The 14,614-nt window shown below is 29.0% G+C and overlaps 1 protein-coding gene across 1 annotated transcript; it reads left to right on the forward strand.

Moving 5' to 3' along the window:
- The first annotated feature begins 10,207 nt into the window (after positions 1 to 10,207).
- Positions 10,208 to 14,358, forward strand: LOC139866796 (peptidyl-prolyl cis-trans isomerase FKBP53-like). Its single transcript, XM_071855085.1, has 11 exons — positions 10,208 to 10,283; positions 10,386 to 10,459; positions 11,095 to 11,330; positions 11,414 to 11,556; positions 12,007 to 12,337; positions 12,504 to 12,653; positions 12,860 to 13,013; positions 13,129 to 13,216; positions 13,319 to 13,360; positions 13,501 to 13,549; positions 14,061 to 14,358. Exons 1-11 carry the CDS (start codon positions 10,271 to 10,273, stop codon positions 14,140 to 14,142), a joined length of 1,362 nt encoding a protein of 453 aa, XP_071711186.1. The 5' UTR covers positions 10,208 to 10,270; the 3' UTR covers positions 14,143 to 14,358.
- The last annotated feature ends 256 nt before the right edge of the window (positions 14,359 to 14,614 follow it).

A 14,614-nucleotide genomic window follows, 5' to 3' on the forward strand; every position in this document is an offset into this window, starting at 1 on the left:
GTGGCCGGGATATCAACCTAGAGGTATAACGTTCGATCAGTAAATGTCTAATCGACCAAGTGTATGTTTATTAATATAATGAATTATATTAATAGAGACAGTTCAAAATAGGAAGATTTCAACTTATGGAAAGTTTATAAGTTCAGGTTATATTCATTAATAAGACGTTGTACAACTTTACTCAAGCTTCGTTGCTATCAAATAAGTCAAGAATGAACAGATGTAACCGGGGGCCCAGGACTCTTGACCAGAATCTAAGTCATGACATTCGAGATCCACAAGCTTACCCATAAATGGCAACCTAGACATCATTCACTTACGACTATAAGTAGCGATGAAGTTTGTATATAGTGCACGTTATCTTTAGAGTATAACCTTCACGTTATGTGCGTATAGAATTACGAAACATTGATATAATTTACTTATATAGTAAATATATATTATATTAAGTTTGAATATATTTAATATTATTAATGTATTATCATTATTAATTTATTTTAAAATTAATCTTATAACAAAGTATTATAAGTTTAATTATGTAGATAGGTTAAATATATAATAATTATGTCTTACATATTTATTACAGATCTTAAATTTATATACTATTATTTGATTAATATAAATCTTATATTTATTATATATATCGAAATTTATATACATAAATTATCTAAATTCAAATTTATATATCAATAAATTATCTAATAATTCTAATTAGTATTTTATTGACTTAAAATCAGTAGATAATTTGTACAAAATTTTATAAAATAATCTATACAATAATACTAGTTTTTATGTATTAATTATTATTTTCAATAATCGTTTAATACTTAAAATACAAAAAAATAGGTAAACGAGTTTAAAATTATATTTTATATTTTTCTCAGTATCTACTAATCTTAATAAACATACAAAATTTTTATAAAATATGTTTATCACGTTTTAGTATTTATTTCTAATATTGTTCTCAGTTTGCATTAAATCAAAATTAATTATGTAATAAATACCAAATCGACTTAAGTAAATTAGTTTATAATTTTCTCAGGCTTCTATATGTTTAATAAACTAAAAAAAATTATTTATGTATTTTTATTGCTGATAAACATATTTATTACGAATTTTATATATTTTTTAATATATAATCGAAATTAATTATAAATAATAATCCACAAATTCTAAAAATCTTTTTTATAACTTTATTAACAGTTCCTAACTATTTTCTATTCATTCTTACAGTTCTAAATAGTTTACACCAATTAATTCTATTTTATATACATATATAATAGTTACCGATAAAAATTAGAGAATAAATATATAAAATAGTAAATAAATTACAATTTCGATTCTACAATTACTTTTATGTTATGTATGACCTGTAAAAATTATCTTTACACATTTTAAGTATATAAAATATTTTCTATTGATTTATTTTGTTATATATATATATAATCCGTATATGATATATATATATTCTTAAATTCTTTTTTAAATAAAAAAATATTAAATCCGTACATATAATTCATGAAAATAATTTTTATATCTAACATAATAGTTAATACTAATTATCAAGTGTTTACTTTATTTTTTTTATAATTGTTTCATATTTTCTATAATTAATATTGGCTAGTACAATAAAATAAATAAATAAATAAATAAATAAACGTATAAAATAAAAAAATAAAAAAAACAAATGTAGAGAACTTACAATATTTCTCCAGAGGATTTTGAAGGTTCTCCAATTTTTTTGTGGCAAAATTTGTGAAGATTGAGTGTAGTATTTATAGTTGGAAAAATGGATAAAGAAATAATAAAAAAATAAAAAGAATTCCTAGTTAATTTGCAAATGGGTTTTAAAAAAATAAAAAGTATACATGTCTAGTTATTTTTGCCATGTTACTAATTAAAATAAAGAAAAGTAATTCTTATCTTTTTTTTATTTATTAAAAGTAGATCTAAAAGTTAAAATAAGAAAAAGTAGTTTGTATTTTTATTAAAAGTAAATCTTAAAAGTTAAAATAAGAAAAAGTAGTTTGTATTTTTATTAAAAGTAAATCTTAAAAGTTAAAATAAGAAAAAGTAGTTTGTATTTTTATTAAAAGTAAATCTTAAAAGTTAAAATAAGAAAAAGTAGTTTGTATCTTTGTATTTATTTATTAAAAGTAGATCTAGTTTTGATTTTCTTTTTTTCTTTTTTAATTCTAAAAATCGTTTAATACATTTCTAAGAACATTTAACATTTTATTTCTATTTTTATTTAATTATTAAATACAAATTTTATATAAAAAAATTATTATTATATTCGGTTTTTATAATTAAAATTAAAATTTATGATTATTACTTTATAGTTTTTATTAGTTTTATAAGTGTTATAATATTATTTATTATTTAGTTAATTATATATTCTATTAACTAAATAACAAAAGTAATATAAATATTATATATATTCATTGATGTAATTATGTTATATTATATAACATAACCTTATTTATAATATTTATAATTATATTATTTATTTTAAGCGTACGTTTATTCGATCAATGTTAAATTTATTCGTATATAATAACTCTAGGTATTTTATTAAAATCGAAAGTCGAAAAGTGAGGGTTGTTATATTAATAATTCTTTTGAAGGTAGAGAGAATCAATCTACTAACAATAATATGCTCAATATAAGGGAAGCTCCGATCATCGAAGATGAAGGTAACAATGGTTTTGGGTCATCGGAATCTGTTCCTGGTACTTCGGCACCGCAAAGATGTGGTGAAAAGGTCCAACAAATTTCAAATTTGGTGAATTTGCAAAAAGGATAATTGTGCAACCAAAGGTCAATGACACATCTTCCAATTTAAACTTATAAGTATATAAGAAGTACAAAGTATATGAGAAGTACAAAGGAGTACCGCATATCATCCGCAAACTGACGGGCAGAGTGAAAGAACAATTCAGACTCTTGAAGACATGCTCAGGGCATGTGTGATCGATTTTGGAAACAGATGGGATAAATATCTACCATTAACAGAATTCTCGTATAATAATAGTTATCATGCGAGCATTAAAGCTGCACCATTCGAAGCACTATATGGAAGGAAGTGTAGATCCCCTATCTGTTGGAATGAAGTAGGAGATCGACGATTAACTGGTCCCGAAATCATACACGAAACTACTGAGAAGATAGTACAAATCAAGGAGAGATTGAAAACAGCCCGTAGTCGCCAAAAGAGCTACGCCGATGTCCGAAGGAAACCATTAGAGTTTCATATCGGTGACATGGTTATGCTAAAGGTGTCACCTTGGAAAGGTGTAATACGTTTCGGCAAAAGGGGTAAACTGAACTCAAGGTATGTAGGCCCGTTCAAGATCATCGAACGCATTGGACCGGTAGCTTATCGACTCGAGTTGCCACAACAACTCACCAGAGTACATAATTCGTTTCACGTTTCAAACCTTAAGAAGTTTTTTGCAAAGGAAGACCTCACCATTCCTCTTGAAGAAATCCAAGTCGACGAGAAACTACAATTCATAGAAGAACCAGTCGAAATCATGGACCGTGAAGTTAAACAGCTCAAGCAGAGCAACATACCAATCGTTAAGGTTCGTTGGAATACTCGAAGGGGTCCCGAGTTTACTTGGGAATGAGAGGATCAGATGAAACAAAAGTACCCACATTTATTTTCCGAGAACGCAAAATAGGTACAACTTTAAAATTTCGGGACGAAATTTATTTAACGGGTAGGTACTGTAACGACCCGGATTTTTCCGATCATTTTATACATATGAGATTAATATTTACATAAATTAAACATTACCAACATGATAAACAATCCAAATTGTTGAGTCTTGTATTTTTGAAAAGAGTTTTACACAACGTTTGACCGTCCAATTTGATCGATGATATCACGAACTATATAACATAAAATAATTATACGATTGTGTACATATACTTATTTATACATATTTAACATGAGCTAAGGATGGTTTAACATCTCATTGTGTACTAATAACAATGAGTTATAAGTATACTTTGAGACTACTAACTTAAGTTTTCAAAACGGTAACTATACGTAACGTTCTTTGATATATATACCTATAATCTATAATGCTTATACAAGTATCATATAAATACGTATTTAATCACTTTTAAAGGGCTTAAATACATAAAACAATATAAGTATATTCACAAAAGATAGTTATATTTGAATTCTCGTTCCGTTTCCTCAAGATTTCTACACGTATACTAGAGTATATGTACCCGTATTATACGCAGATTCTAGATGTATTTACTATTGATAAATGCCAATTATTAGACCACAATTATCTGCTCTTAGCAGCCTTTGTTAGTCAACAACATGTGGGATCAAGTAGGAAGACTTATGAGCTAAAAATCAAAACTTAAAATCTATATATATACATACATATACACGTTTACATATACATACATATACTTCCATATCAACTTTATTTCAAGATAAATGATCTTCTAAACTCTCTCATCTTCAACCTTCAAGTGTTCTTCAAGGTCTTCATAAGTTTCTAACTTCATAATCAAGGTAAAACTATGTTTAAACTTTGATTCAATTCATGTAAGTTAATTATCTTAAATCAAGATATAAACTTACTTACAACCTTTGTTTCTTTCATGATTTCACTTCTTAATCTTCCAAGTCATCAAGAACAAGTTCATATCTTGTTTATTCAGTAACTTTCTTCATCATACTTGAGGTATAACCTTTGTTCATCATCTTGTTCAATTATAACTATCTTATTAAGAATATACAAATTATAACAACAAGAACATAGTTTGAATGATTTCAAACTTGTTCGCAAACTAAATAGATCCTTCTAACTTGACTTTTAAAACACTTCAAGACCTGTAATATATCATAATGATATGCTAACTTAACAAGATACAACTTGATTTTACAAAGAACACCTTAAAACTGAATCTACATCGTTGGAGTGCAACCGGGGGCTGAGTTGGGTTGGATAATTAAAAACCATCTTAAACTTTGAATTGGAAGTTTGTATTCTGGAAAAATGATATTTCTTATGAATATGTTAATATATAAAAATCTCATGGTGTAACTCAAAGTGTAAGTATTTTTGTAAAAATGATCATCTAGATGTTGTTTTTACGACAGAAATGATCATTTTCATAAGATTCACCAAAGTTTGACCTATAACCTATGATTTTGAATGCAAACCAAGGTATTTACAGTTCATATTCATAAATAATGGCTCGATCCAAGGAAGTGGCAAGTTGAACCAACAAAAACGGAGTTGTATTGAAGAAACTACGACTAAAACAAAATCGGGTATCCGAAGCTAGTTTAGCTACGAAAATATTTTGACTAAAACCAAACTAATCATATCTTGGCTAATTAACATGATATTTTATATATATTTACTCATGATTTGATTTTACATATTTCAGGACCACCCGTAAACAATACGAGAAGATTAATTATAAGACCTCATGATTGTACGCAACACGTCATTTGACAACACGGTACTTTATGTACGCAACACGTCATTTGACAACACGGTACCATGGGTCGAGATTAATTCTGATCAATACGAATACGATGGGGTCTTTATTTATTTTATTAAACAACTAATTGTGGACTACTAACATCGGACTGCTAACTACGGACTATTAGATATTGAAAGTATTATAAGTATACATGTAACGATTATTTGAAAAGAAAATATGTTGATATATTATATATGGTTAGGTTCGTGATATCTATCGAAGACCAAGTCGTGTTAAATATCTTCAAGGCAAAAGTGAGTATATAGTCCCACTTTTAAACTCTAAATATTTCGGGATGAAAATACATGCATTTTATGATTTACGTTATGGACACAAGTGATTAAAAATATATATTCTACGTTGAGTTGTACCACTGACATACTTCCCTGTAACTTGGTAACTACTATTTACATGCGGAATTGTAAACGCGAATCCTGTTGATAGATCTATCGGGCCTGACAACCCCAACCGGACTGGACGACCAGTATTCAACGGTTGCACAGTACTTCGTTTCGGTGACTACACTTGGTACGGTGTAGTGAGATTTCATAATAAAGGGAATATGCGACGTTGATTAAATGTTAAGTATGGTTATCAAGTGCTCAACCACTTAGAATATTTTTATTAAAACGTTTATGTATATGAAATCTTGTGGTCTATATTTATAACGCTGCTAGCATTAAACCTATATCTCACCAACTTTATGTTGACGTTTCAAGCATGTTTATTCTCAAGTGATAAATAAAAGCTTCCGCTGCATTATGCCGAATTTAAGCAAGATTTGGAGTATGTATATTTGTGTCAAAAATAAAACTGCATATCGGAAGATTTGTAATGTGAAATATGTTGGAAACCGTATTGTTATCATCAAATGTAAAGTTTGTAAGACTAAGATTATCACTAAACGATAATCATTATTATGTTGTTTAAACTTTTGGTTATAATAAAGATTATGGTTTGTATCATAAAAACGTATGCAGATTTTTAAAAATGTCACATATAGAGGTCAATACCTCGCAATGACACCAATGAGTACGTGACGTTTATATTCGATATGAACGGGACGCTTCAGGTGGTATCAGAGCGTTGGTCTTAGAGAACTAGAAAATTTGCATTAGTGTGTCTTACCGAGTTTGTTAGGATGCATTAGTGAGTCTGGACTTTGACCGTGTTTGATTTCGAAAACTATTGCTTATCCTTGTTGGTTAAAAATTAATATGTAAATATTATATGGTACTAACGTGCTAGTTGTTGTGTGATAGTTTCTTGTGGTATCATTCACTTTGTGCGGGCCAAGCAGTTAACCTAAAACATTAAAGGCACGCTTTGATCGATGGATGCGAGGAGTTTATTCCCAACGGGTGTGTGAGTGGTAAATAAGAGAATTCGATGCCAAAATTATCTTTCTTAAAAATAGATAGATTTTTTCGTTAATAATTATACATTAGTATAAAATAGGTATTTTGTGGCCACCTCCAAAATAAGTACCTTAAAAGTATAAACGATCATTAATTCTAGGAATGTTGTATGAAAATTAATGGTAATGAAGAATCTGAAGTTGAAAAAGAAGAAATTGCGCATAACATCTGGAGGCGTTAAATGACGAAATTACCCTTAAGTAATAAAATAATATTGTGAACAGTAAATTTCTATTATATATATATATATATATATATATATATATATATATATATATATATATATATATATATATATATATATATATATTGGTAGGATCAAGAGGGAAGTAACCAATCGAGGGGAAGCAATTTTTTTTTCTTTTCGTTTTTTGAAAAAACGTTGTTCACGAACATTATAGATGAGATGAAAATATGAACATTTAGTAGAGACATTTTGTGATAAATGTTTTTATTTTAGCGGAAAAACGCTCGAAGAAGTAATATATAACAATTATCGTGTTTTTCGAGCGTATGTTAAGGTTTTAGCTATTGGGGTTTAGATATTAGGGTTTATAGGGTTTAGATATTAGGGTTTAGAAATTTAGGGTTTAGGGTTTAGATTTAGGATTTAGATTGAGTTTTTAATACGAACGGTTTAGAGTTTATGGTTTAGGGTTTGGTGTTTTGGGTTTATGGAATAAACCCAAAACACCAAACCCTAAACCCTAAACTCTAAATCGGGCTAAATTTTACTTCACAAAACATGAAAAAAAACCCGTTCATATTCTTCACGAACAATATTATCTTGAATGTTATTTTTGTCGATCGTTTTCCCGCCTAAATAATAACATTCATCACGAAGTGTCTCTTCTAAATGTTCATATTTTCGTGTGATCTTGATGCCGGAAAAAAAAATTCCAAAAAAACGAAAAAAAAAATTGCTTTCCCCCGCTTCCCCCCCGATTGGTTACTTCCTCATTGATCCTGCCCATATATATATATATATATATATATATATATATATATATATATATATATATATATATATATATATATATATATATATATATATATATATATAATTCTTAATTGAGGTAAACAAACAAACGGGTTCGCGCTCCGCTGCGTGCGAAAAGCTTTATCTTGTAGATAACTATATGTTTCAAAAAATATTTTAATGATAATGATCCCAACCTAATAAAAAAAATAACCCGTTTCAAAAGACGAAACCTACATTCTTTAATCTTCAATAATCATAATCAAACTAATTAAAAGTCACATAAATCGAAATTTTTTGTTAATTTGAATATTTTGGTTATTAAGACCATATAGTAAAGTGTGGAGAAAAGATATTGATTTTTTTTTTTGTCATGAACAAATAAAAAAGGTTAGGGGAAAATTATAAAATAAAAAATTGATAGTGTTTAAAATAAAAAATTAAATGAGGTGTGAATTAATGTTGATTTTGTTTGAGAATTTTTATATGTTATTATTAAATATTTAACTCTCAAAATAATGCAGGATAAAAGAAAAATGCAGAAGAAAATCGAATATAAGATGTCTCAATTGATAATAGGCACGTTGATCACTCCACTGAGAATCGACTTGTTTATATTAGCTAACACATTATTTATTTAACAGTTAGAGTGCTCCCAATGAAGACATGACTTCTTCTAGGACTAGCCAACTATTTAGCGACACATCATCACTTCCATCCCACTTCCTTCCCAAAACTAAACCCAGAACTAACCACTCCCAACAATGACAATATGACATACCTCCTCAAATAAATTGGACCCACTTAAATTATTTAATTAAAGATGTTACAAGCTTTAATGTTAATGGTACAAGTAATATATGCATGTATATCCGTCCATCCGTCCAGCAATATGATTGAAATGGACGAGCAGGAGAACGAGGGAGCTGGGCGACACCCTAGCCTAAAGGCTGGACTAAGTGGTGCCAACGGTGTCCTCATGAACTAAAGCTTGGACGGGCTCCTGGACGTACCATTGGGAGCACTCTTATAACCTTCGAATTTCTAAATAATTCTATCCCTGGATTTGGGTTTTACTTCGAATATATTCTAATTGAATATTACCAATTGTCATTTTCAATTGAATATTGAATATTGAATATATATATATATATATATATATATATATATATATATATATATATATATATATATATATATATATATATATATATATATATATATATATATATATATATATAACTAGTAAAATGACCCGTGAAATCACGAGTTTGTTTAACGAAACAATTTAATGACATGTTTTAGGTATTAAGTAAATGTAAATGCTGAAGTCATTTATTTTAATGACCCATTTGACTAAGAAACTTGTCGTTATTTTGTACAAATATATAGAGATAGGGGTATGCGTGGTATGGTTCCGGACAAAACTTGTTTGGTCCGGTTCCGTCCCGAATCCCAAATTGAAGCAAAAACATGGAACGAGTACTGGACCAAATATTATCGGTTCGGTTCGGTACGGTACGGTTCGGGTATTTTTTAGTGTTATTTTCGGTTTTGGTCCGGTTCGTTCCGGACCGAAGATCAAAAATCTGTAAAATTATGGACCAAGGACCGAAGCGAAAAAGCTCAGTTCTGTTCGAAATCGGTTTGATCCGGTACGGTCTTCGGTTCTTCCCTTACCATGCACACCCCTATATAGAGACATGTATTTTCGCATACATATGTAACGTAATTAATTTCGTAAAAAGGAATCCATATTTGTATATTAATAATTTAATATTTATAATTATAATTATTATATTAAAATTAAATAATAATAATAATAAAGTTCGCTTAAAGTTGAGTATTTATATTTTTAATAATAATAATAATAATTAGTAATAATAAATGCCTTTTAAATTTTTTTAGAAAATTAAAATTATAATTTAGTAGAGATTAGTATTTTCTTTTATAAAAAATTTCCTATTATTTTTTTAATTAAATTAATATATAATTATAACATCATCATTATGAAAATTAAAGAATATTCAGCTTAATTATGACATCATTATTTTAGAGCTTTATATAACTATATATATATATATATATGTTACAAACGTACCTACCTAGTTTAGCATAGTTAATCTCAAAAAACATCCATATTCTACCGACCAATGTGAAAAAGACTAAGATAGAATGGGCCAAACATGCCCAGTACATATGGCCCAATATTTTAAAAAGCCCATACTAACAAAGGGCTTTTATTCAATATATGTAAATCAAACCACCACATAACTTCCTAACAATTCTTTTTCTAGGGTTTAAGCGAAGTCTACTAACTTTCAATTTCATTTAGCAACCTCTAGCAATGGCGTTTTGGGGTGCGTTTCAGCTACAGATACTTAATTCGATTATTTTGTTTCTATCGTTCACGTATGTTGTGTTTTTATGCTAATGTTATTCGTGTTTTGTTTAATTATCAGGAATTGAAATAAAGCCAGGTAAACCCTACCTTCATCAGTATGATGATGAAAGAGGAAGGCTTCGTTTATCTCAGGTCTGTTTTGGTTATTAATTTGCAATATTTGCTGTAATTTTTTGTCCAAATTTAATTATGAGCTGATTATTTTGTTTGTATCATTTTTTTATTTGCTGAATTAAAGCTAGTTTGAGTGATGCTTTGTTTTTTTAAAAGTTATTATGTTCGTATCATTTTTTATCTGATGAATTAAATGTATATTTCTAATTTTGCGTGTTGTGATCTCAAAATTAGCCCTAATTATGTTAGTCTACATGTTAAAAGATTTTTCTTCTAAGATTGAGCTCAATTATAGCTCGAGAAGATACTAATGTGTGTGTGATTGTTTGTATGTATAAATTATATATATCTGTATATATTTAGGTTTTTATAAATTATATTCGACAGATGAATGTTGATAGTATTAATATGTATTGGCAGCTGAATTTATTTAGCTTTGTTATTATATATTATTTAATTAATAATGTATGATTCATTCTTCCGATGTACCTGAATATTTTATGATGTTTAAACTTGTGTATACTTCATTGGGTAGCAACGTGTGCTTGTTGTTTCAAGTAAAGCATGCATGTCTTTAAGCTCTTGTAAAAATAACTTTTGTTTTATGTTATACAAGACAATTGAAGATGATTGTTTTTTCTTTTGTTGCTTAGGCAACACTAGGAAACGTTAAATCGAAAGAGAAGGCTGTCGTTGTTTGTAATGTTGGTGAAAAGAAGCCAGTATACCTATGCTCGTTGCTTCCCAAAAAAATGGAGACCTGCTCGTTGAATATCGAGTTTGAAGAATACGATGAGGTAACTTTTTCAGTAGAGGGTCCTCACAGCGTTCATCTTTCGGGGTTCTTTTATGGAGGAAAACCGGATTCTGATGGAGATGACTATGAATCGTATCCTTTTTCTATATTAAATAAAAAGGCTATAATGTATTGCTTTGTTTTATGGCTGCTTTTCTTTAACAAATTATTCTAAGCGATTCTGATGATGGTAGCTTTGAGCGAGTAGAGGTTGACTCTGGCTCTGACGATGATGGTGAGTATGACTTTGATGATGTGGATGACCTTTCTGATGATGACATGGACGCGTTTGCTTCATCGAACGCTCCCAATAGCGGAGGTATGTTATATTGGTTACACACTTTGCTATATATTAGTTGTACTAATTTATGAATCTGTATATTGTACATGAGTTGTTAAATGATCATATGATGTCACAGATAAACACATATATCTGGTTAGAAAATAATTGATGAAATGTATTTAGACAATTGATTAGTAAATTCTTTTTTAATTATATAGCACAAATAATTTGACGTATAACAGCTTATCATATGTTCATATGTCTAGTGTATTATGTTCATAGACGTATCAATAAGTATTTATGCAACTTTTGTAAAGCAAATTTTAAAGTATAAGAAGTAAAGGGATTTATTTGGAAGTAAGTGAGACTGAAATCAAAAAATAGGCTGGAAAAAATCAGTCAAATGACCAATAAGTTTAATTAAAGATTAAAGTGAAGTTTTTAAAGATTTATGAATTTTTTAAATCGTTTTTTTTTTTCAATCAGTGAGGATTGAGGAGATTGTTGAAGATAAACCTGATGAAAAAGCTGTATCTCAACAATCAAAGAAGAAAAATAAACAAGTTTCTGATAATGATGAAGGTTCTCAGAAGCAAATTGTGCTAAAAAGTTCTGACAGTGTTCCAGTTTTGGAAAGTGAAGATGAAGATGGCTTTCCGATTTCTTCTGCTGATAAAGATAAGGACAATGTTCAAAGTGACAAACAAGGTTCAGAAAAATCAACTGAAAAGGGTGAAAAAGGACAAACCAAGAGGAAAATAGGTGTGGATGATTCTGAAAAGTCAACAAAACGGAAGAAAGATGATTCTATTGCCAGGTATGACTGTCAATGTTATATATTACTATATAATTATGTAATATATGTATGAAGTTCATATAAATGGACATAATTGGGGCCTTTTTTAAACCCGTATGTGGAATCTTTTGATTCCCTGAACCTGTTTTAACATGTTACCTAATTTTGGTGTTTTATTATTTATCAGTCAACCAGAAAAAGTGGAAGCTGCTACACCAGAAATGGAAGTCAAGAAATCAAAGAAGAAGAAAAAGAAAGGAAAAGATGCAAAAGAAGACGGTAACAGTAACAATGTGGTTCAGGAGCAGAACACAAATCCGGAAAAAACCCCAGAAAAGTAAGTATTATATCTATGTTTGGGTCAACGGTCAGTCTGAGTTGACCCATTGTGACCCACATAAAACTACTTATGTTGGCCTGAGCCTGTTTTGACTTGTTACCAAACCGACAATTTGGCCACATGTAATCAGGTTACAAACATAGAGAAAACATTGAATATAATTTGTGTTTTACTAATCTTTTGTTGAATATAATATTCACTAGATCAATTACAAAGAAGAACAAACAGCAGGAGAAGACACCTGGTTCAGCTAGCGAACCTAAAGCAACTCAAGTTCGAACCTTTCCTAATGGTTTAGTAATTGAAGAGATTCAGATGGGTAAACCAAATGGAAAACGTGCAGATAATGGAAAAAAGGTGTCTTTATTTCATAATTTTAAAAAGTGTATATTTCAATGAGTTAATAATAATTCCATTGCTTATTAGATTTCTTTAACTAACAAAAAAAAATGTTTTTTGTTTTTGTTTTCAGATTAGTATGCGTTACATAGGCAAGCTGCAGAAGAATGGAAAAATATTTGACTCAAATATTGGGAAGGCACCTTTCAAGTTTCGCCTAGGTACCCTTGTTGTATTATAAGCTAACATTAATTAATAATAATAATATCAAAAATGTGACACTAGTTTATTAATATGCTGATTTTGTTTATTTGTTATTTCAGGTGTTGGGCAAGTGATAGCTGGATGGGATGTTGGTGTCAAAGGTAGTAGCCTCTTTGCTAGTCTTTTTTTATTTATAAAAATGTCGCCTCTTTTAAAATATAAAAAATAAAAAAACGGCAGTCTTTTTGCATTTTATGTTTTTATATTTTTATGCTCTGCCTCTAACGTTTGTGTACTTCAGGTATGCGTGTTGGGGACAAAAGAAGACTAACAATTCCTCCATCAATGGGGTAAGTTCTATTATTCTAATATGGTGGCAATATCAAATCTATATTATCTGATTGGGTTGATTTGAGTTTCTAATCTCTAACGGGTGAAATAAGCAACTTAAGCTAATAAGGGAGTGGTTAAATAGGCTGAACGGGTTAAAAGTTGCCTAAGATATATATTTCTAAACCGTCTTTTGTATGCATTATAATTACTATTTTACTATTGTATGTATAGAACTTACAAAAAACTCATCATTTTATGTAACCAACAACATGAAAAAAATATACAATAGGAACTTTTTGAATTTGGATGCTTACATAGTAAAATGTGTGTGAAGTTTGATACATTACCAGACTACAAACTCTTTTAATGAATTGAATATCTTAAATCCTTTTATAAAGTTTATTTTCAGATATCTAAATTACTGTTTCATTACTTGTATTTTTTATTATTTGAGAAAGTATTTGCAAACCACCTTTTTAGTCGTCATGTAATATTTTCTAAAATTTGTTTTTGTTCCTATTAATTCAGGTATGGTGCTAAAGGTGCGGGTGCAGCCATACCACCCAACTCATGGCTGGTTTTTGACGTTGAGCTGGTGGATGTGAACTAGTTGAAAGTGGCTTTCTGAATTGTTGTTAATCGTTGTGGATTGTGAGATTTTGTTTTGGTTCTACATTTTTGTTTTGTATTCAGGTCAACTGTTAATTAACGGAGTATGATTCGGTTATTAATCAAGTTATATTATGTAGTACTATACTTTCTAATAGATGCAATTTTGTCTTGGATGATTTGAGAGTTGAATTAATGAATTTGTTCCCTGTTTAAGATGATTAAGCTAAGCCTTGAGTTATAAATTGTTTCTTGGTTGTTTTTTTGGTTTGATAGGGTTTAATATTTCTAGTTTCAGTTAAGGAAATAATAATGGGGTTAATAAATCGTAACAAAACCCAGTCTGTAAAAGAAGGCGTAGTTAAACAGGTGCTTTTCAAACTTTCTAGCAGAATATGGAGAATGTGTCTGTTGCGGTACAACTCAAGCCGGGTTGTCATTCGTTTTTATGGAAGTCTTTGGGTCCGCTGTTA

Source organism: Rutidosis leptorrhynchoides, chromosome 9 (assembly GCF_046630445.1).
Source record: "Rutidosis leptorrhynchoides isolate AG116_Rl617_1_P2 chromosome 9, CSIRO_AGI_Rlap_v1, whole genome shotgun sequence".
NCBI lineage: Eukaryota > Viridiplantae > Streptophyta > Magnoliopsida > Asterales > Asteraceae > Rutidosis > Rutidosis leptorrhynchoides.